This window comes from Tachypleus tridentatus, chromosome 4, assembly GCF_004210375.1.
Source record: "Tachypleus tridentatus isolate NWPU-2018 chromosome 4, ASM421037v1, whole genome shotgun sequence".
Taxonomy (NCBI): domain Eukaryota; kingdom Metazoa; phylum Arthropoda; class Merostomata; order Xiphosura; family Limulidae; genus Tachypleus; species Tachypleus tridentatus.
This window is the reverse complement of record NC_134828.1, coordinates 73970076-73995655: the sequence shown is the minus strand read 5'-3', so window position 1 is coordinate 73995655 and position 25580 is coordinate 73970076. Positions and strand designations below refer to the sequence as shown.

The window sequence follows — 25580 nt, the reverse complement described above, 5'->3', positions numbered from 1 at the left end:
TGTTCTTAAAAATAGATATTCATTGCTGAATTTCCAAGGCCATCTTTGACAAAAGTCAAACTACTGACATTTATCTTTTGAGCTTAAAGTCATATATGTACATTGGGTTCATTTCATCAACAAAAGAAATGCATGTGATAGTGTTTGCTAACAATGATCAGTCAAAAATAATTAGACAAAACTTTTTCAATTTTTGGGAAGTTTTTGCACTAGGTCATAAGATTATTTTATTGCCCTACCCAAGAATACATTCACGGTAACACTCAATTATAGTCATTGTTCTAGGCTCTATATGTCAAGGCATTATTTTAAAATATGCATACAGAAATTATTGGTGATAATACATTTAACCTTTATTTGTTCCTGAAATGATACAGTTGATTAGTTGTCTATAGTAATCACTTAAATGTGCACATATAATTTCTAATCAACACAACAATGCACCATTTCCCTCACAATGACTGATCAGCTGCAAGCATTACTTTTCAGACTATATATGAGCTTATTGATTTTTCCTACTATATGAGGCCATAAAAATCTACTTTACATTCAAGATTGCTCTGTATGTGGGTATTTACTGTATTTCACTTAATGCATAAAACTGTAACGAATTTCAAAAGTATCCATTTTTTATGAACATTAAATTAAGAAAACTCTTCAATGCAGATGTCAATTCTGGCACTATCCAGAGGATTTGCCAAGCACCAGTATTGTAATTGTGTTTCACAATGAAGGCTGGTCAACACTTCTACGGACAATACACAGTGTTATGAACCGATCTCCACCCCAGTTTTTGAAAGAGATTACTTTAGTTGATGATTACAGTAATAAAGGTATGCATTTATACATTAATTGTTTTCAGTGCACATGGTTAATGTTCAAAATATATATGTAGTAGCTGTGTGAGTAACACTTATAATAATTATCGATAAATAGACAAATACTTGAAAGTAGTCAAGAGGTATTAAGCAAATAGTTTCTATAATGAACTCTAATAACACTTCAAATAATACTCTATAAAAATGTAAACACACTTGCAGCTATTGTGGTAATCATTGTTCACTGAATGGCAAGCCATTATGTATGTGTATGTATACATGACAAGTTACATCTTTATAAACTACTTATTCACAACGTGTATTTTTATTATTCAGCATACGTCAAACTGCAAGTTTGTGTGCTGTGCCATATCTCAGTTATTTCCAGCATCTTTAATAATTTTTACTTCCAACACAATATCTTACTTCCACTCACAACAGGTTTTCTCAACTTGTATTGCCCTCTATGTTTACAAATTTTTGCTTGTCATTGGCCTTGATACTCCAATTTATTCTCACATGTTTTATGTGAGCACAATTGACTCCTTCTATGCAGCTAAACTCAACTTCTCAAATAGCACTTGTGGTGTTTAGAAGTGTATTTTTAAATTAGCTTTACTCCTAGAATTTCAATCAGTAACTTGATTTTTTTGAGAACTTAGTTTCTTTACTTTGCTACACATCAGTTTTCCAAATAATTTTTGGACACATTAACATTATATGTCTTTAAATTTCCCAAGCATTAAATTTACACTCAGTTGATAGTAGAGAAGAGCATCCTGCCAGTGTAGATTTATAGACGCTTCTCCAACTCTTCGTTCCTACCTTGGCCTGGAAGTTGGTTGGAGCTGAACCATTTCATTTCACAGTTTATATCCAATGTCACCTGGTTGTGTACTAGAGTTGAACTACCACATGTCTATCCACATTCCTGTTGTTGTCCAGATGTCTGTATTGCTTAAGGTAGAACTTTCCCTTTGTGGTCTGCTGCACCCTAGTGTATCCCTTCATTTGGATTAAGAAGCTCCTCATTTAATTCCACCCTTACTGTGACACATCATTTTTATGGGTGAAAAGTATGCCTGGCTCAGGAGTGGTTTGGTATTCCAAGGTGTGTTTTGCTACTCTTTATTCACATACACCATAATCTTCTTCTGAACACTTTTTGAAGGAAACTCATCTAAGTATAGTTGCACAGGATATTTCACCATGTCAGTGTAGGATTCTGGCTATTATGTAAGAGGAGATTAGATATAGTGTCAGTAGTTAACAATTTCCTACACTGTAGATGTATGTCCATTAGATTCCTTCCCCTGTTTACACTTCCAACTCTTCTCACCCACTTCTGTTGGCTTTTCCTTTTATTCTGCTCAATTTTGAAGTGGAGTTAAGTTACATAGAGAGAGTCAACTCTACTAGGTGTTATATCACACTCCTATTGTATACTATGATGCAGCTACCTCACAAAAATGTGAGGGTAAGTGTAGGTGGAAGTTTCTAGGCTAGTTGTGAGCAAATATTTGTCCATGTATAGGGCAATACAAGTTGAGAAAAACTGTTATGTGAGTGGAGATAGAAATCTATTGAAAATATGTATTTGTCAAGTTTGCACACTCCTTATGTTCTTTTATCTTGCCCCAAAATGCCTGGTTTCTCCAATATAGGTTTATCTACAGTTATATGATCTTTAATAAGTGGTGTTTTAGTGGTTGTTTTCAGTTGTTTTTGTTAGTTTTGACAAGGATAGAACTGATAGAACAGACTTCCCTGCCATCTAGTGTTGAACATCTGGACTTTGTTTACTCTAGATAACCTATGACAGTGGTGTAGGATTCTTTTTTATCTGTCAAAGGACATGATGGCTATTGTATTGTGGGTTATGACGTACATGACTTGGGCCATTTTCAGGCCTTGACATGGGATTCTGGCCTCCTATAATACCTGTCTGTGAGGATGTAAACTCTAGATCTTTACTCACCTTCTAAACTTCCAAATGGTTCTTCCAATACATACGTGGGTCTACCTCAATATTCTGTGTCTTGCCATGACTTTCTTTCAGTCTCTCCTATTTCGTTTTATTCTGTACTTGACTATCTTCATTCAGCCTCTTCTTCAGATGCCTTAAGCAAAATATTGATGATGGTGAAACAAAACTAAATGGACTACAACTACCTAGTTCTGAGTGAGGCTTGTAGAAAAGTAGCTCAGGCTGAAAGAAGAACTTGCACTGTTTGTTTCAGGGCTTGTATAAAATTGGAATTGAAGTGGATATGACATGATTGGGTGGTAGTTTTTCTAACATGATTGTTGGAAGAAATGGTGATTTGCAGTGATAACCACAAACTTCTAATTTAGGTTCTTTTATTTTTGCCACAAAGTGTCTTTCAGTTTCTCCAATATAGGTTTGTTTAGAGGAACATGGTACTTCATAAATTCTGGAGGCTCGGCATGGACAGGTGGGTTAAAGCATTCGACTTGTCATCTGAGGATCGCAGGTTTGAATCCCTGTCGCACCAAACATGTTTGCTCTTTCAGCCGTGGGGGTGTTATAATGTTATGGTCAATCCCACTATTTGTTGGTAAAAGAGTAGCCTAAGAGTTGGCAGTGAGTGGTGATGACTAGCTGCCTTCCCTCTAGTCTTACACTGCTAAATTAGGGACAGCTAGTGCAGATAGCCCTCATGTAGCTTTGCATGAAATTCAAAAACGAACAAACCATAAATTTTGGAAAACAGAATTTGTCAAATAATATTTTTACAAGAAGAAGATGGTTCCTTTTTGTTGATTTGAGCTATACTCTTCTATGCATAGGTATTTATTTTTGAAGGAGAACTATCCAGCTTATTAAATTATATTCCAACCATACTTAAATTTTTTCTGAAGATTTAATTTTGTGGCAGCTACCAGAATGCAACTTGATATGCTGTACAAATGGAAGTTCACAAATGTTTTTACTTTGCCTTTCTTTCACTTGTTCAAGTATCTTTTGTAAATATTTTAGTTTGCAGACTTATTAATAACAGTGTTTGGCACACTGTTTGTTGTTAAACTACTTGATTCTTTGTATGTATTATCAATAAACTTTCTGGATGTTCTGTTAACTTTATGGCTGTTAGACACTGGCTTTACTGAAGTAGATCTTTTTTGGACTTTTCATTGATGAATTACATTATTTTTAACCCGCTTAAAAAATACCATACAACACACGAGATGTAGATTTTGCCTACTGCCATTTCTGGAACCTGTTCATTATAATTTACCAAACCACATTGGTATTCGCAGGAACAAGCTTGCAGGCACAGCAGCTAAATCTATCTGCTCTGGTACTATCACCACTGTACCTATTCCATACATGGACTATGGAGTGAGCAACTTTTCCAAATAAAACCCTATATTGGACTTTGGCCGTCTTGCTTCCGTAAGGATCGGAAGGAGGAAGTTGTTCTAACTAGACTAGGCATTGGTCACAGTTTTTTAACTAATGGTTTTCTTTTATCTGAAACTGATGTACCAGAGTGTAGTCTATGTAACACTCAGATCACTATAAGCCACTTTTTACTTTCTTGCCATCGTCAAATACTTTTTTAACTAATACTTATTAATGTTACATACTGGTCAAATTTTCATCTAGAATGTTTTATATTTTTCATTATGTTGTAATGGTAAAATATTTGCATATTTTGGATGCAAAAAGTTACACTATGATTTTCTAAACAGTTTTTAAATTATACAAAGTATGATTTAATGTTTTTAACTGTAGTAATGAGTTTTTTGTGTAAATACTTTAACATATTTTTTGTAAATGCTTTATAAATAATCAAACCAATTTAAGAAGCTATTTGTTTTTTATGTTATTTTCAGATTAGATACTCTAGTTCTTTACAAGAAGCCTGTGTATGTTGCACCATCATAATTGTTATATAGAGATTAAAGAAGAAATTGACTAAGTTGATGATGTAGATTACATGTGAAGCAGATGTTTGGTTTTATCAGTAATCAGACACTGTTATTAGATACATTTAAGAGTGAGACAAACAGTTCTGTTTTTCTGTAAAGGAACAACAGATTCTGTTGCAGAAAATATTTATTATTTGTATATGTTTTCTATATTGCTTAAAATAAATGTTAATATAAGAATATTTTAATGAAGAACACCTGAAAGGAGAATTAGAAGACTACAGTCGTCAGTTTAAAGGAAAAGTACAACTATCACACAACAAGAAGCGTGAGGGGTAAATTCGTTCTCATACATTTGGAGCACAAGAATCAAAAGGAGAAGTTGTATTGTTTTTGGATGCCCACTGTGAGGTTAACACTAACTGGCTTCCTCCATTACTAGCTCCTATATACATGAACGAGTAAGTTGTCTAATGCTAACAGACTTTCTCCATTACTGTTTCTGACATATACATAATCAAGTAAGTGTCTAAATGTAAATCAGCTTTTAACCCCTGCTCAAGAAGTGTGATATAGGTAATAAAGTTAAAATATCAGTTTTTTGATGAGCCAACAAAATTACCACATACCAGAATTTCATGTAGTTCTTTAAATGAGAGTTCTGTTATCACTTGTGAAAATTTAAAATTGTGTACATCAATATTATAATATAAGACATAAAACTTCCTAAAGACTGTTCTGTAAATCTTTTCTTTTTGCATGCCATTAGCCTTGCATTTCTTCCCTGTGTTGAAATTACTACATTCCAATATACCTTTCAAGCAAATCATCATGCTTCCTCTCTTAACTAATAGTAGTGTGACATGCTTGTGTGTTGCATGTGACTCCGTCTACACTCCTCTTCTGAACTTTCACTTCTTGTTTGGCAGTGTTTCAGCTCAGATATCTTCTTTTGTGTGCTCAGTGCTTCCAGTGTGACATTTTTTTTATTTTTGCATGAACTGGCTCCTTTTTAAATTTATTTTTTATACAGTTTCATTCCTGTTGATATATATCTACATTTGAGAATTTGTGATAATTGTTTTGAGCTGTGAATTTTGGGTTCACATTACCATTACCACTATGGGGTCACATCAATGACCATTGTTTTCTCTCAGGCCTTGGGTACAAGCGACCTGACAGTAAATCAATTTTCTTTTATATTTCAGGAGATTGAATGCTATATGGGTCAATCCTTGTTCCCCAAACATCACCCAGTCTCCTCCAGAGTCAGCTAAATTTGTACAGAATAATGAGGATTTTTTATTATCCTTTCCCACCTCCAGAGGTTGCTATTCTTTCCCAGTTGCAACCTCATGAATCACCTAGGCCAGATTCTATCTTCATAGAATTTGTGTTTCATGAATGTGTTGTTTTATCTTTTCTCCCTATATCTTATTTCTTTCATTCTTCCTTGTTAAATGAGTTATCTTCTGAACCATATTTGGTATTTTCTTCCTCCCCTGAGGACTTCTAATCAGTACACCCTTTCTTACCATCATGCAGATTATTTGTCTTACCCTAACTAACCTTCTATGGTATCTTTCTTCCATACATCGTCTATCAGAGACTCTCAGGTGATACCAGCCCACCAGAAGTACACCCCTATGACGTTTGCAGCCATGACTTGGTCAGAACCTCACATGCCATCTATTCCACTTTCCCATTCTTAATTCTCCCAACCCCTACTTGTTTCTTCTAATTGCGGTGCTTTTTGTCAAATTCCTCAATGTAACATTCTTTGTCACCATTACCAGTGAGTATTCTGTGGATTTGGGTTTGGTGGGAATTTAACTGTTGTAGTTTCTTATTTGCTGGTTTCCCTTCATCAGCATTCAATGGGTGAAATGGATTCTGTCAGAAGAATTTGTTATCCAGTTTCTTTCTCAAAACTCTTGTTTCTCCATGTCCTATTTTAGCTTCTCCTGTGACCTTCCTTCTTCTGTCAGAGGTGGTTCTAGATTTGCTTTTGCAATGAACAGTCAAACCAGTCCATCATTCTTCTGGGAATTTTTATTCCTGTTTTTTGTTGTCACCAAGAAAAATGAGAACTAGTGGCCAGTCATTGACTTATTTCACCTCAACTGGTTTCCTACATTCCCCAAGTTTACGATGGAATCTCTTCTCACCCTGAGACTGGCAATTTCCAGAGTTGTGGATAAAAAAAATGGATGTCTCCAATGCTTACCTCCACATTCCAATAACACATCAGTCTAAATCCTATCTTCAGTTTGTTCATCTCAAGGAGGTTTACCAGTTTTGAGCCCTGCCCTTCAGGCTTACCTTGGTTTCAGATGTTTTATTGTATAGATCACATTTTTGAGGGATTTGATTTCATTATTACTTACAAGACTGGCTCATTCTGAGCAGGAATTACCCTCTCATTCTTACCAGCTTCTTTCAGTGATGACTCAAGTGGGGTGGTTGATGAAATTTTGTGAAATATTTCCTTCAACCCACTCAATATCTCATCCATTTGGGGGTCTTTTTCAACACCAGTATTAGCTGCACACTTACTTCTTCATGTTTTTGTTCTGGGAATTTTTATTTCACTGTGCCATCCTATCTTGGCCCAATCATTTACTTATCATGAGATTCTATAGCTTTTGAGGATGTGGCCCTCAGTGACTGCACTTGTCCCTCTTGGCCATGCTCACATGAGATTCCTGTAGTGGATACCTCACAAACACTGAAACCTTGCTCAGGATTCTCTTTCCACTGCTGTTTCCATTCCTCCTTCCTTGTGAGATGGTCCCCTGCTGGTACAGTGGTAAGTCTATGGATTTACAATATTAAAATCAGGGGTTCGATTCCTCTCAGTGAATTCAGCAGATAGCCTGATGTGGCTTTGCTATAAGAAAACACACACACACACACACACACACACTGTTCCTTATGAGAAAATCTGCAATAGTGACTGGACAAAGTCATCATGTCATCAGGTGTGCCACCTCCTCCCTAGCATCCATATCTCCATCTTTTTATGGATGCATTCCTTCAAGGATGGAGAGCATGGGTCAGTCACTAAGAAGCTTTGGGCCATTGGTCTGTGGACAAAACTGTCTTGTATATTCATGTTCTTCATCTTCTAGCAGTACGTTGGGCATTGAATCATTTTCTTCATGTCATCTGTCATTGTCTGGTGATGATTCATTTGGACAACTCCATGATGGTCAAACATATCAACCACATCTAATCCAGAGATCTGTGTTTTCAAACACTGGATCTATTATAATGGCCAAATACACATGATATTCATCTTATTGCATGTCATGTGCCAGATGCTTTCAATCTAGTAATGGATTATTTTCTGCATCCAGATTGGATCTATCCAACAAAGTGGGCAGTAGATTCTTTCATTTTCCAGGCCTTTTACAATCAATAGGATGTTTCTGTCACAAGTCTCAATACCAAGTTACTTCTCTTTTGGTTACCTGTCTTGCATCCACAGGATTTGGTGGCTGATTTCTTCAGTCAAGATTGGTCACACACATACATTTTGTGTAACTTCCCATCCAGTTTCTTCATTGGATGATTTCTCTTGTCAGTTCCTTCTGATTGCACTCTATTAGCCAGTGCAACCCTGATTTCACAGGTTAGAATATCTGCTCTAATCACCACCAGTCCATCTCCTAAGTTATATCTCCTTTTTCAACTTCAATCCCACTTTCTACATTCCAGTCTCCCCATCCTGCATCTTTACATCTCTCCTGGTCTTTGTCAAGTACTTTACAAAATGATCCAGTTCCATATGTTGAGTTGCCTCCTTGTTAGTTAGTTTATAGAAATATAAAAGGTAGAGAGCATAAATGGAAAGTATTCTGCTGTTGGTCTGCTAATAGGGAATTTCCTGCTGACAAATTTTCTGTGGCTCATTTGGTGGAATTTCTCCCCTGGATCTTTAACTGGATATTGAGTGGCTCTATTCCATACCTTCTGTTTTGGCCAATACCATAGAGTTTTTACTTCTGTTTTGACCATGCTCGTGCATTTCTTCTGGATTTGGAGGCCTCCAAGGTATCCTGAACTTCCAGATTGGGACATTAGTGTGGTCCTCCATGCCCTCACTTTACCTCTGTTTGAATCACTTTCATGTGTTCCTTGCTTCATTTGTCCTTTAAAACATATTTCCTTATTCTTTTGGCAAATAAACCAGACCATTGACATTGATGTTTCATGTACCTTTTATCACTCTATTCTTCTTCTTTCTCCCTAAGACCTTGTCAGTTCAGAAGGGTTGTTCATTTTTTTCATCTATCTGCCTTCCTTCTGTATCCATATTTACCCTAGAACAAATCCAGGTATGCTTCTGTGTCAGGTCAGGGTTTTTCATTGTTATATAACACATACTACTAACTTTGGTATGCATAACCACTTTTTAATCCCCTGGAAGTCCTCCTCATTTTGTGATCCATCACCCTCTACACTTATGGATTGAGTCCATCTTTGGTTTGTTTGGTATACTCTTCTCAGTCTGTTTCCTCCCATACCTTGTTCCATATTTTCTTTCATTAGCTCTAACATCTCGCATTTTCCCTCACTTCTTGTCGTCTTTGTCCAGTGGAGGAGATTTTACAATCAGGCACCTGGTCTACTCACAGTATGTTCATCTCCCATCATCTCTGTGGTGGTGGCACCTGCCCATGTATTCTTTAACTTTAAATTCTCACTATCAGTAATGTTGACTCACACTTTTTTGTCCATTGCTTCACACACTCACTGTTGAGATGGGATGTTCTACATGATCATTTGGTGATTAATTATCTTGTGATAATTTCCTCCATAAATATTTCTGTTCCACCTATGCACTATGTGGGTAGAGCAGAGGGGAATTTCTGCCAATCCCTGCCATGCCTCAAATGAATAACTCATTATGGTCTGCTTTCCAGAATAGAGTTTATGGTTACCCATTGCACTCTCTCTAGTAGTCAGTTTCTCCAGACTCTCCAGTGCATTGTCACCTCTCCTTCCTTGAGGAGAGTATGGGAGTTGTTGCCACTTTCCAGTTCTTAGCTGCTGGGGTAGCTGTCCATGGAGACACTTCATGAATGAGTTCCACATGTTCTATCAAACTTTGAAGTGGAGGTTTGGTAATAAAGCATAGAGGAAGTCACATGCATCCATTATGTGAGCATGCAATTTTCCTATTGATGAAGAGGTTACGCATGATATTTAGCATGAGGGACATGATGGAATCTTCCAGTTTAGAAACAAGGAGCAGCAGAAGGCTTGTAACATGCATAAATAAAAAGTTGGCATATAGAGGGCATCATTGAATAAGAATACCTGTATTGTGTTAGGAAGTATCTACTGGAAATACATTTTCTGTTTAGGAAATTTATAATGTCCAAATTTGAGGGCTAAGACAGACCTCACAGTCTTTCAAAGAAGTCTATTAAAATGATAATTTAGTGTTGATCATCAGTGTATAACCATGACATTCAGACTGAGCACAATCAGTGGTGGAGGAAGTAGTTTAAGAGCACTGTGAGGTGTGAATCATCATTCCTATCAAGTGTGATGAGGTCTCATTACACAAATTTGCAAATTGTTTTCCCATGTTTGTCATAAATCACTTGGAGGGTGAAGAGAGACCTCTGTTTCTGAGCAAACCTGGTTTTAACCCAAACACCTACCATGCAGTTCAGTTCAGTAAAAAAAGTGAATGTTAGTAAGTTTTAAGTTGTGTTTGAAAGTAATATTGTCCCTAATTTATCTTTCATTAACAAGATATGTTATTCATTTATGGAAATACTTTGTAAGATTTATTTCTATGGTACTCCTAAATTAATTCTGGGGGGAAAAAACTTTAACATTCAAAAATTTTACAAAACTATTAATTATTTTGAAAATATATTACACTTTAACTTATTACTGGTATAACAAACCATAAATAAAACACTGAATTTTCATGAAATTGTAAATGCTGACATTAGTGAAAGATCTAAAATAAAAAAGTAACATAATTTCTTTTCTGAACCTCGAGGCACTGATGAATAAGCACAACTGCAAAATTGTTCTACTTAATAACACTATGTAACAAAAGTTTTACTTTTTCTTGTTCCTGGGCTGAAAGTGTTATTTCCCAATTGCTTATGCCTAAAGTAAATGGAAAAAACCTGTTTTTCTCTTCAAACTTTGCTTTTGTGACCTGGCTAATGAAATTTTCAAATATACCCATTTTCCAGAACATTACAGGTAGATTCAGTGCTGAGTAGCTGATAGAGAATTTTCTCAAGCTTACAAGAATTTTCAAGAACTTTCTAGAATGTTGTAGAACTTACGAGAATTTTTAAGAACATTTTAGAATTTTCTAGAACTTTCCATACTAATATATAAAGAGGGATTCACCACTCACCACTTCAGTGAGAAGACATGTTCTAGCTGCTGAAGTGAACACACAGGCCTATCTGATTTTATGAGAAATGGCATCAAGAAGCTGCAAGCATTCTCCAGATGCATTCTGCTGTGTATGTGGCCAATTTATCAAGACAAGAGTGAAAACGTACTCACTTCTAAACATTTTTGTTCATTTTTGCATAACTTTAGTGTAAATACATGTAAATCTTGATTCATATGTTGTTTTATTCAGACCTTATGTTAATGAAAATGTGCAAATTTGTCCATTTTTACATAGAAAATATGTTAATTTCTAAATTTCATTGTCCAGGTCACAAAAGCAAAGCATGAAGGGAATAGTGGCCATTTTTTGTACTTTTACATCATAAGCAATTAAGAAATAACACACACTATCCAGGAACAAAATTTATGTTACATAGTGTAATGAGACTTATGTAAGACTAACAAATATGGTTCATAAAATTGTCATCAAAGGATTTTTTAATTTCTTAGTAGTTAACCTGTTATTGGTTGTTCTAGTGACATAAAATATTAATTTAAGGGTTTTTTTCATAACATTTCTAGTTAAAAGTTTTACATTGATACACAAGTTTAATTTTACAGCCATAAGCTCTTGGCTTGTAACCTGTTAATATTGTATACAAAGCTTCCTTATATGTTATTAAGTATATTAACTACAGGGGCAAATAAATAAAGGTAACTGACCAAGAATCATTATAATTCATAAGTAAGATTGAGTAAATTTAAACTTTTGAATACAAATGGATCACCATAAGTTTTATATCAAGACATGTTTAGAAATCTTGTTTATTTTACAAACATGGACATATCAATTAAGATCAATGCTTTATTTGCTGTAAATCTGTTATCAAACCAATGAACTGCATTTATTTATTTTTAGCACAGTGATGACAGTGCCTGTGATTGATGGAATTGACAAGGAGACTTTGGAATATCGTCCTGTATATCGTGGCAACACCCACTTTCGAGGTATTTTTGAATGGGGAATGCTGTACAAGGAAACAGAGATCCATGAAGAAGAAATGAAGAAAAGAAAATACTTTACTGAGCCATACAAGTTAGTAAAAGTTATTTAATAACATAGTTAACAAAAATTATTGTGAATACGACAGTTGGAAATATTGTAGTATTGTGGTAAGAATATTTTTATGACTAATCTTTCTGAAGTAGTACTTTTAAGCCTATTTAAAGCATGATATTAGTTATTTTTTTAGTTTGAAAGATAACATAATATTTTTTTGTAAAATTGAAACTATAATTATTGTATCATATGAATGTCTAGTTCCAGGAAAGGAAATTCAGTGCAGCATTTACCTGTGTGTCTCAAGATTTTCAAAGAGCTGCTGTTTAAAGACGGTGTAACTGATTCTTGACAATTTTTGTCAAATAGTCAAGCTTGTTATGGTTGAATTTTGTTGACAGAAATTAAACTTCTCTGCCTCCCCAAGACTTTGTTTGATTGTTCACAAATTTATCAGAGTTAGATAAATTTATGATTTGTAAGGTCACTGTAGGACGTATCCTGGAAACCTTTAAAATACTTCTCCTTTCAGGGATTTTGTTTTATTCTTCTCAAAGTCAGACAAATTAATAAGTGGAGAGAGATGCCTAAACGTTGTATACAATTTTTAGGTCAAACATCATTTGTAGTTAGGAGGGGTCAAAAACTAGGAATCTTATTATTGTTATTAATGTATATATTACTGCTATAACAAAATTATTATATCAGGATCACAGAATTCCACTATTATATATCAAACTTAGTAACTAAACTGTATTGAAGTCTGCTTGGAGTCTTCGTTTGAAAGAATGAGATGGCACCTAACACATGAAAATGGCCAAGGAAACCACAAGGGGGACATTCTGAGTTTTTGATTGGCTATTCACATTTCATATACACAAGTAAGTGTATATAATAGACTGTTATACAGTCCAAAAACAGAAAGAGGTGAACAGAACATCTGTGTTTGATTTAGTACATAAGAAATATCACAATAAATAAAAAAGATATGAGGTTCTTATTTTATTTTCTAGCTTATCAATATCAGTAATTTGAGTTTCTAATACATATGAAACTGTAGACTCAGTATTTTGACATCATACTTGTAATTTGAACCATTACTGCATTCAACATACCACGTGATACACACAAAAAATGGACATTTAACTGTTTTTTGTGTTTTATTTACTTTCGTGGTATTTGATAATGTATAATATTAAAATTTGAATTATAATCTACTGGTTGGTACCAAACATACTAACATAAATTCATCAAATAGTCATTCAATAAAATTTTGAATGCAAGTCAACAAACATTATGACATAGTCTTTGACCCATGATATGTTGGAAAGGGATAGCTGGCCGTGTCAAAATACCACAAAAAATCAGGGTATGCTTCTGGTTCTACCTATGACATAAATTATTTTGCACAGGCCCCCTGCTAGTACAGCAGTATATTCATGGATTTACAATGATCTTTTCTTATCTCCTGTTCTTATTTCTGTGACTCTAGAGTGAGATCCTTCAGGCTGGCATTTGGATGAAACTACACACATTTGTCTACTATTATTTTCACCTGACTGTTTTGTTTACTGTGGGATTTTGACTCCCTTCAATCACTGTTCTTCAGTACAACTACAAAAGGCCTTTGAGAAAGGTAAATTAATTTTCTTTTTCATCATCCTTTTCTCTTTTATAGGATTGCCCAGGTGGCTGGTGTTGCCTCCAAGGGTATCCTTACTTCCCAAAATCTGCATCATGCCAGGTGTAATGAAGAGTGCTCAGCCCATTTGCTCTGGCTCTACTAGTGTCCTGTTGAGACAGTGTTCCTCAAAACCACCAGATGCATCCTTGTGGTATTAACCTTAAAATACCAGCATGGGTTCACTATGGTTCTGTACCACCTTGTGTTAATGATTGAAAATTTAATGATGGCATTCTAGAGTTAAAATACTCAGTTGCCTAATCTAAACTGCACCATTCCATAGACTATCATGGAAAAAAGCTAACATAAGGAAGTGTCTGCCTAATTCTTTGGCTCACTCTTGTTAGTTTTTAAAAATATGGTTTTGCAGTCATCCATTGCACTGTCTTCAATAAAAGACCTTTCTGGCAGATGTCTTGTGGGGATCCAGGGATTTCTCTGGGTTTCCCCTTCCCTTCTTCAAGTTGAGCATGAGAGAACTTAGCAACTAATCATTCCTAGTTACTAAGGTAATGGACTTTATAGAGTTCCTCACTGACTTTGTGCAGCACAATATGATGAAGGTAGGGGAGTGGTAACACTGTCTGTGTTTTGTGGGATACCCCTCAAACAGCTAGTGTACCCTTCTCCTGGAGCAGTACAGGTTCATTATCCCCATCTCTGTAAGTTCAAAGGAGTTGAGGTGATACATGTACACTCTATGGTTTAATTGCATCATATCCACACTACACTTATTGGCTAACTGAGTACTTTTGTACATGTGCTTGATTAATCATTCTAAAGTTCTGCCCATTCCTGTGATATACAAGATTCTTTTGCTTTTTACTCCATATCCTTCCAGAAAAAGAGTATAACCTTTCCTGGTTGAAAAGAGCTATTGCCCCTATGTAGCCCCTGCTACATATGTCACGTTTTGTCAGCTTTTCTTTAGGGAGGTCATCCAGGTTTAATATTTACATTGATACCACCAGTGCTTCAATTTTCAATTCTAGGTATTCTGTGTGAAGAAGTGAGATATTTTCTTGGAAGTTAACTCTTTTTTTTTTTTCTCTGAAAATGTATTTCTGATAGATATTCACCTCTTCCTACCTGTCATCTCCACATCTGTCGCACTTTTTTCTTGTCTCATTTTATTTCGAGTACAAGTGTTTAGGAGGAGCCACTGTGCAAGGAAGTTGTGTTTCCCTTCTGTTGATGGAGGGCTATTTGTACATTATAGTGTCATCATGCACTAGTACAGTTCATGTTAAGCACATGATGTTTAGGTGGGAGTTTAGCTCAAGACTAGTGGCATGCAAGTCTCATAGACTATTGCATGCGAGATCAAGCCATTCCATGTGAGGAGATACCTATCATAAACACATTTTTTGGTAAGGAAAATGTAGACTTCAGGATGTTGAAGACAATGGTGATGAAAAAAAGATACTGAAATGCTTAAGTGAAATGTGGTCAAAATTCAGCCTACAATGACAGTTATTGTATCTGTGTAAAACACTGGTTGGTACTTTGGAAATCCATGGAAGAATTTAAGACCAAGTTGCTTTTTTGCTTAATTATTTGATTAAACTGTATAGTCACAGAAACTAAGGACTTTTGTTGGTGGGTTTTATAATTGATTAATCATTGGGCTTATTAATCAGTTACTTTCATTAAAGTATTATCATATGATACTTGGGTGGTTGGAAAATTAAAAATATGAATTATTTCAATTAGTGGATTATTTTCATAACTTGTGATATACTATTTAATTAAACTGAATGACATTGAATTAATTGAAAATAATAATTAAGATATCATTCTGCCAGTATTTTGATTGCTTGCATAGCTTGAGTCATGAAAAGCAATAATAATATATAATTGGAAGAATCAGTTTTTATTAGATTGTTATTTTTGTGGTGTTAATTGATTTAATCCTAATATCTATTGTTCAGTTATTTTACATGATGCTAATTGATGTAATCAGTCTTGTATGTGATTGTTTAATCAAATTAATTGCCTAGCTATGTTGGTTGGTAAGATCCAAATTATTTTTTATTCTTAAAATATTTAATAAGTTGACACTTAATATGTTTTTGATAAATATAATATTGGAACAGTTGACAAAAAGTTACAGATTACATTAATTTAAATAACTACTTTCAAAAATCGGTGGTTGATTGGAATTGGTGTTGATTGTATCATGTTGATCACCAACTCATGCAGGAGGGTTATTTGCCATCAACAGAGAATATTTTGTAAGAATTGGAGCTTATGATCCTGGATTGTTAGTGTGGGGAGGAGAGAACTTTGAACTGTCTTTTAAGGTTTGTAGAAACATTTTTTGTGTACCTTATTACCTAGAATTTTGATTATAATACTCTTATTTTCAAATTGTTCTCAATATAATTACAAATCTTTATACAAATATACATATGTATATTGAATTAATACACCTAGTTAGATGTACATGTACTCATTGTTACATTCTACTTATAAACTGAGTTCTAAGGAGAATATTTAAAAATATAGGGATAATAATTAATATTAATCAGTCAGATCCAATTTTTGTTGCTTTGAATCTTGGAATGAATTGTGATGGAAAATATTTTATTTCTGTGAAACTATTTGACTGAATAAAAACTCACTAAATTCCAGATCTGGCAATGTGGAGGGAGCATTTTATGGGTACCATTCTCAAGAGTGGGCCATATATATCGTGGGTTCATGCCTTATACCTTTGGAATGCTTGGCCAGAATCGAAAAGGTCCAATTATTACATTAGTAAGTTTTGTTTGTCTTCTTATGTACTAACTGTAAAGTGACTATCAATTTTTCCCAAAATGTTTAAAAATTCTCATCATACAAGATGAAACCAAGAAGAACAATGCCAGAACATTGTTGAAAAACAGTAACATAAGTGGAGTTTAGTTCACACTAGTAGCTAAATTTTCTTCTTTGTTTTTTTTAGTGTGTTGTTTACTTGAATTATTAATGTGTGTGGGTGTGTGTGTTTATATTAAGCAGATTATTTTGTAGTAAAATTTCATCTCGTATTTTTGGATGAAATTGCTTTTATACAGAATTACAAGGGAGTTGTTGAAGTGTGGATGGATGAATATAAAGAGTATTTCTACACTCGGGTACCAATGGCACGTCAGTATGATGCTGGTGACTTGTCTGAACAAATTGTTCTTTGCAAGCGTTGACAGTGTAAAGATTTCAAGTGGTATAATAAGAATGTTGCTTATGATGTGCTGTACAAGTTCCCCTTGTTGCCAAAAAATCTTGTACTGGGGTGAGGGGAATTTTACTTTTGTATTTGTCATACAAATTAAGCAGATTTTACTTTCTAGCATAGTGTATTACACAAGTGAAATAAATTTTATTTTTTGTCATTGAATATGTTAAAGATGTGAGGTAAATTTTACTTTATAATATAGTATGTGTCATGCAAGTACGTTTTACTTTCCAGTATGGAATGTATTATACAAAGAAGGTAAATATTACTTTTTATACTAGAATGTAAAACAAACTTGCATGGCATATTCTACATCAGAAAGTAAAACTTTCTTATGTAATAAATTCTATAAATTCTGTGTTATACATTTGAGGTAGGTTTTACTTTTAAGTTTGGAATGTGTTATACAAGTGAGGTAAATTTTATTTTCTAATATAGAATGTGTTATACAGGTGAGGCAAGTTTTACTTTCTGACAAAGAATGTGGTATACAAGTTTTTGTAATTTTCTAAAAAAAAATTATGAGTTAAACCACTTTTACTTGTTCGTGTAGGAGGTTATAAATGAAATTGTTGCCCCCAGAATTTGGCAAGAATAGCTTTAGATTATTTTGTGCTTTATGTCTCTTTTTGGAAACTGTTTTGAACTTTGTTCATGATACATAAACTTATCTTGTACTTTGAGTTTAAGGAAGTAACTGATAATTCTAGATAATTTTCTTTCAGAAGAAAACAACTCAAAACTCAATATTATAAAAGTACAAGCAAAAGTAACCAGCTTCAGTGACAGGAAAGTTTTAAGTTAATTCATTAGTTTAGATTAACCCATGGATTTTAAAAGGTTAATTGTGTTGCAATTGTGGTTTCACTGAGAGCCAAAGCTCCGAGCTGTTTATGCCACTCACCAAAAAAGGTAATTGTTGACCCTTTCTTTCATGCTAAGGACTGCTCAACAATAACTTAGAGTAAGTACACATTTTCATTATTTGAGTTACATCACATTTTGAAGTGCAAATGATAATGTGGTTAATTCCTAACAATTTGGTGTTTCATATGCCTGTTCTTCTGTCATTTCAAATGTGAATTTTGAGCTTTATCAATGTGCACAGCTATTCAAACTGTAGACAGATGAATGCTTGGGCAGACACCATATAATCTCGTTCTGCACTTTTTTAGTCAGTGCATGGTCCCTTCAAATGAAAACTATTACCACTCTCTCAAAGGAGTGGTTAGTGCAAAACAAGTTACTGTAAATACAGTAAAATAGATAACACTAAATATTAGTAAAAAATTACTTGATTCTATTAAAAATTACCTCTGCTTGGGCTTTAAGAACGAAGAATTTCTTTTCACATAGTTTTAATCTGTTAAATTGTGAAGTAGTTTTATTAAAACAAAAGTTGAATTTGTTAATAGGTTATGTTATTGAAGCATTTTGCATTTTCTGTCTGAACAATATCTTATGCAATACCTGGGCTAAAGAACAAGATCAGATACCCTTAAGTTCAGGTTTGCCGGCTCTAATTTGGAAATGTAGATCAGAGTAAGGGAAATCAATTAGCAGCACCTGCTTCCTACATTGCTACGCTTAACTTATTAGTGGGATTGGCACTTATGTTTTTAACATGCAGACACTTAAAGGTGTAGAACAGATTTTTGCAGCAGCTTGAGTTATAAACTACTGGGCATATCTATCTCTCATGAAAGTGATTGGAGGAAAGAAGACAGACGATTGACACCTATAACTTGTTATATATTGCATAAAATATAAACACTTGACTTGAATATCGGTAATTTTTACCGTAGACTTTTTAGGATTTGGTATTTTTACCTATATAAATATAGTATGGTGATCGTATTTATAGTAAAAAACATTATAAGTGAAGACTAATTAGATTGCTTGTATCTTCAATAGTTCAGCTGTAGAACACTGGCTTGTAAGGTAGAGGTCCTGGATTCAGGTCCTAATCCTGTAGTCATTTCTGATTTTTTTTTTCTTTTTCATTTAAAAGTTAAATTTAAACCAATATAATAACACAGAAGAATGATTATATTATTAAAAAGTACAACTTCTTCTTGAGTATGAAAAACATTCGGGTAAAATTGTTGATATGATTTGGGACTGTGGCAAAAAACTAATATATCGGAATTTCTATTATAGATCCGCAGCATGCAGACAAGCCAATGTTTAGACCCTGTGAGTTCACAACCTCCATCTGTTGTGGGCATGAGTCACTGCCATAACTCTAGAAGCAACAAGGTAAGTGATGATTTTTCAATTATTGTATATTATCACATCCAAATTTTAAAAATATGCATATAGACTACTACAAAATGTGTATTTCTGATATTATAATTTACCTCCATTCACAGAAAGCTTACTTGACTTGTACTGCCTTCTATTATCACCCTTCTGCTCACTACTATATCTTGTTACTCCCACTTATTACTGCATACTAGCATGCAAATGATCATACAGCAACTCTTCACCAATAGAAGTGCAACACTACTCCAGTCATAACTAGTGCTCTCTCTAATTGTACATGTACTCATGAATTTTTGATTGGCAGTCCTGCTGGTTAGATGTGTTTTTTGCTTGCATTATACTTAATCTATCCACATGTTTTTGCTTTTCTAAATTACTTCTTCAGATAATTTGTTATTTTTCATTTTCATTCCTTTTATTTATCTTCTTCCCTCTTTCAATTTTGAGAGTTATACACTCACAGTGTTAGGTGGTCATGATAACTCTCACTACAACAGCAGAATTCCAGACCACATCTAATGGGTCAGCACCATGATTCTTGGCCAGTGAAGTGATGGTTTTTGTCCCTCAGAGGTTGACTACTTTCCTTCCACAATTATAACACTTTGAGGATTCTCCTAACAAAGTTTTCTATGATCTTTTAGTTTTGGATTTGAACAGCCTACTTGCACCCCCCCCCCCACCCTGAATATGCCTCTTAGTCGTGTGTTTTTTCAGAGGCCTGCCCAGATCTTTTTCCCCTTCAGGGGTTTTGTTATTTAGGTATGTTATGTTCTTTATTTATCTTCCATTTCCTATGTTCCACCCCTGCCCTTGTAGAATATTTAGATCCATTTGCTAGCTCAGGGATTTCGGAAGGTATATGACACTATTGCTCCCTTTCATTTGTTTCTTCCATGAAATCTTCATCTTGCCAGTGAACTTTCTTTCCATAAATCTTCTCGGATGTCTTCATCAGTTCATTTGCCTGTTGTTTTCTTCCCCTTCTTTTGATGATTGTTGCCTTTTCGTATTTTATTCCTATAAGATCTGTCTTCATACCATATTTATGGCTGCACATTTCCATCTTCTCTTGTTGTAAAAGTTTTTCTGTTGTAGTAAGTACTCAGTTCATTTTTCTATTTCTTTGAAGGGGCCTTTATTGAATATTTAGATCCCACACTGTGGAGAGTGTTGCCTGAACAGGCAGACGTAGTCATAAATCCACACTCTATGACCTGGGAATATGCTAGATGACTGTGATGTTGAGATTCTTCCTACAGCAGACCCGATGTACTATTCCAAGTGCAGCAGGTTTTGGTTGATCAATTTCATCTGATATGTCTTATATACATTGATATCACATATAGAAAAAAAGACAAAATAACACATCACAAGCCCATTTTTACCTATTGTTGAGATGGGGTGTTCTGCTGGACTGCTCCTAGGTATACCTCACAGTTTTTTGCTTCATAAATATATTCATCATTGACTGTACACTCATAGACTAACATGAGTAAAACAGACGTGGATCTCTGCTTGACCCTGATGATCCATAACATTTGATGTTTGTCCACCACATACCTGCTTTACAATACTGATGCACCAGGTATTGAATGATACACTCCATCAATGTGATTGCCCTGCTTTTCAACATAGGATATCATGACCACCCAATGCACCATCCCTGGTGCTGTGGCCCTACAGACTCTCCAGTGCATTATTTTCCTCCTTTTAGTGGAGTATGGAAGTCCTTGGCAGTTACCAGTAACTAGCCACTGGGGTGGTGGACCATGGAAGCCTGTCCTCTTGAGTGTGCACAATTTCACTCAGTTTGAGAGTAGGGTGGTGGCATTCTGCAGCTGTCAGTGGTGTAATGTTCTTCCTACTGTGGAATGTACAATTCCAGATGCTGCCAGGTGTTGGATATAGCACTCCACCATATGTAGATGTATCTAATTAAAAAATTAACAAAAAATGCAGTGTATCCCTCCAACTTATGCATTCCTCCTTCCTATCATCCTCTAGATGTCAATTCCCGTGGATCAGATTTTGATCAGAGACAGTCCAACAACGTAAGTTCTCACATTTGTTTAGCTAGTACCTTTCATTTCATGGAATGGGCAATAAATTCCCAATGTTGCCAGGTTTGGGATTAGAACTGCAATCCCGAAACTGCTGTTCCTCTTCATACTGCCCACCACATCTTAGTCTCCAGTGTATCTGGTGTTGTTTGTAGCTGAAAGAGATATATGAATTCCCCCTGGTATAAGTCTGAGTACCCTCCTCTTACTGCATACTGGAAAACCAGATTCCCAGTGCTGGCAGGTTTTGGACCAGAGATGAACACCAACCCACTTGGGCTCTTCTCCTTCTTATCAACTGCCAGATGTCATTTCCCAGTGGATATGGTATTGGTTGTGGTGGTGATGTACACATGTACAGATGGGTTCTTGGTACAGGGGGTTCTTTTCTCTGCCAGTAACCATTTTTGAGGTGATAAGTACAAGACCCTCTTCCTGCCTTGGATGTGATGTACAATTCCACATACTGCCAGATGTTGGTTGAGGTTGACCTCCCAGTTAAGGTCTGTTGTGCTGTACCCATTCTACACCAGGGGGCCCCATTATTTCTATTTATTTAGGGTCCCACTAAGTTCCTGCCCTTTACATTTTGGCAAAACATTACTCAGGAACAAAGGATATACCTGGCTCAGAAATGGTGTGGTCTTCCATTGGGGTGTAGTTTTTAACTCCTTATCACACCTCATGGTCTTCCTTTGGACATTTACTTAAGGGGGATCACGTTCTCACTGGTCCTCCATTAGTTCAATGCAGGATTCAAGCTATTTGTGAGAGAAGGTAAGGCACCATATTGAAAGTTAACATTTTACTGAACTGAAAATGTATTTACAATAGATTATTGCCTCTCTCACATTTCCCATCCATCCTCCCACTTCTGATGTGAATTGGTTTGATTAGTTATGACCAATCTCAGAGAGATTAACATGTTCATGATTAGAGAAGGCACTAGTTATCATAGGGGTAGTGTTGCATTTTTGTTAGTGGAGGGTTGTTATATGATTATTTGCATGTTAATTTGCAGTAAAAAGTAGAGTAACAAGGATAGTGGGTAGCAAAATTTTGTGACAGTAGAGGGCAGTAAAAGTCAAGAAAGGTTTTTGTGAGAGAGGTATGAAATAGAAAGTGTTAACTTTTATACTTTCATCACTATTTTAAATATAGATATTGCCAAAAAAAAGAAAGAGTTTTAAACTTTGTGCTAAATCTAGTATCACTATGTTATGCTAAAAGGGACTACAACTTTATTTCCAGTACCACTATCACCTATGTTCTAGCTTTTAACAGGCAAGGCCTGTCAGAGGAAGTGGAGAGTCCTAGTGCTAAAGAACCAGAATCTGAGAAAGAAAGGGAGTAAGACACACACACACATGTATATACTTTAGTGGGATCTTAGACCTGATTAAAAAAAAAAAAAAAAGCTCATTTCATTGCATCTGACATTAATTGAAGAAATGTTTCATTGTGCATTACATAGCTCAAAGAATTGACAACATAAACTGTTTCTCTGTGGGATGTGTCACAGCTTAATGATATATATATGTATTTCAATGATACTAGTAGTAGTGATAATAGTAAGATAGGGGCAAGCGTGTGGTAGGAAAAAGGAATATACCAAAATAGTAGTATTAGATTGAAAAATGTGAACTTGAAAGAGAGAAAACACTGGACAATAAAAGGCATATGAAGAGGGGGTATTCCCAGGCTCATAATTTCTTTGATGGGCCCTGTTAATATGGACAGATTTGAAACAACTCTCTCTTAGATCAGTTTATTATACACTTTACTGGAATGCTTTTAAACTTGAAGTTTTCTAGCTCTAGGAAAAGTAGTTATTTTTTATTTTAACCATTCGTCCTACAAGTGTATTTAATTATTTTTAAATACCTAGACAAGTAATTGTTCTGATGGGATTCAGTATAAGGGAATTTATTAGGTCTAATGACTATGTTGTATGTTCTGGAAATTATTTTTCCATTGGTTTATTTTAAACAATTGGAAATATTATGTAACAAAAATATTGCATTTTTTTTCAACTAAAATGGATACCTTTCTAAGCAAATACTAAACAAACATTGATACACTGTAAGCCTATTAAAGCTGAAGATTAACACCAAAATGTTTTTTAAACTATGTTCACTTCTTTGCCTGGTCAATGCTTTAGTTCAGACATTGATAACAATAAATTAGTTGATTATATCATTAATCTAGTGAATAGATCTTATATTTATGGGTTCAGAGGCTTCTCAGCTCTTTACAAAAATAAACATAGAACATTTTGCCATTTTTATTGTTTAATCATGTAATATAAGCTGAAAATATTATGATTTTTACATGACAAAATCAATATTTAGAAAGTTAAAATGGAAGAATTGGTATTAATGAAAAATTAATTCACTGTTCCCAAAGCACTGGTTTAATATGTTAGAAATAGGTATTAAAATCAGGTAAAACATATCTCTTTATGCTCAGTTGTCATAGTTGTGGTAAATTTCTCTCTCTGATTTATAATTTAACCTGATTAAGTCAATATCAAACAATTTCAATTTATTTGATTTCAAAAACTGTTTATTACTATGTTTCAATTATTTTATTATTTGCATATATAAATTGAAGCCTATAAATTTATTTATTAGGGATTGTTAATTTGAGATATGGTCAGAAGAAATAGTCAACTATATTAACAGTGACTACAGACTATTTTTATTTCTTTTATTGTAACTATTTAATTTTATAAGTGTGTGAAAAGTACATATATGCATGTAATTTGTAGATGATGTATGTCAGCTAAAATATGTAATATATGTATCTACAAAAATAAACTAAAAACAGAAATGTTTGTTATGTATGTACATTGATTTTTAAGTATCAAAAGTTTTTTAAAGTTTAGCAGTGATATTAATGTTTAAAATGTGAAAGCAACATATATGTACACTCTGATAATGTTTTATTTGGCTTTTAGTATATACTCATATACAAAAACATAGAAGTAAATACACCCAAAAGAATAAGTAATGAAAAGGTAGGACCATAGAAAATGCAAGTATGCACAGGCTTGTCAATTTTTGAAGATGTGCTCTTATCTGTATGTATTAAGGTATTGTCATGGCTTTTACTTATCAATTAAAATGTTCAGTTTTTGTGTGTGTGTTTTAATCTCTAAAATAACAGTCCATTCAAAATTTTCTGTAATTCTCTTACTTATAAGCTTGAAAGTGGAAGCCCATTATGTCATTTCTTAGAATAAAAGTCTGTCATCAGTCATAGCTTGCAAATACAAACAGAACACACTTATAATGTTTTTAAAAATTTTTATATCCTGTAGGTAATATCTGACTTTTTGATATTAAATGTAAATCCTGTACTTTGATACATGTAATTTTTCACAACCATGGCAACCATTTCTTAAACTGTGTATTAACAAAAACCTCTAATCCATATTAGCTTCTTCAGCATTTTAATCTATATTCATACAATGCTTCAAATTATAGCTATTTTTATAAGTTTTTGTTAATATTTCATTAATAATTCATCTTAGTGTGATGACTATAGCAGATGTTTACTGACAATGTTACACATGATAAAGAAACAGACTTCTGTTTCTTCTTATCTACTTAAATTTCAAAAAATGTTGAAATTTAAGTCTGACATTTAAGTGCTTTTTTTAATCTAATTAAACTTAACATTGTATACCACTAGATATTCAGATTAAATGAGGAAGGCCAGCTTGGGGTTGGAGAGAGATGTATTGATGGCGATACACATCGCATAAAACTTGTCTTTTGTCACTTGGGAACTGTTGATGGTCCTTGGCAGTACAATGATGTAAGCAAGAGTTATATAAATGTTTTTTAAAGGAAACTTTGTTTATTTGCATTATATACTTCTGCATTCTTTTGTTTTATACATTAGAAACATAATATTGTCACTCTTAGCTCTTTACCTAATAATGCTGATCACTTAACAAGATTATAAGTTTAACTCATGTACTTTTCATATACTTTATTGGTATAACATTAGTGCATTATTGGAAATCATTTACAGCCTGTAAAATAATATTCAGTAATGGATAACATTTATTGATTAATGTGCATATAGAGAAATAAGCAGTGGCATAAACAATCTGTCTAGTCATTAATGTTTTTTAAATTTTCAGCAAAGCAATGAAACAGGATCTTAATTCATTTAAAAAATATGC

The 25580-nt window shown here is 34.2% G+C and overlaps 1 protein-coding gene across 1 annotated transcript in view; it reads left to right on the top strand.

Annotated features, from left to right (window-relative positions):
• LOC143249445 (N-acetylgalactosaminyltransferase 7-like) overlaps nt 1–25070 on the top strand; it is a 30867-nt gene extending 5797 nt beyond the window's left edge. Inside the window, 7 exon segments of the mRNA XM_076499296.1 lie at nt 667–833; nt 4969–5176; nt 12016–12192; nt 16065–16143; nt 16475–16600; nt 19218–19316; nt 22637–25070. Of these exon segments, the coding sequence (XP_076355411.1) occupies nt 667–833; nt 4969–5176; nt 12016–12192; nt 16065–16143; nt 16475–16600; nt 19218–19316; nt 22637–22666 (886 nt within the window). The 3' untranslated portion in view covers nt 22667–25070.
• The last annotated feature ends 510 nt before the right edge of the window (nt 25071–25580 follow it).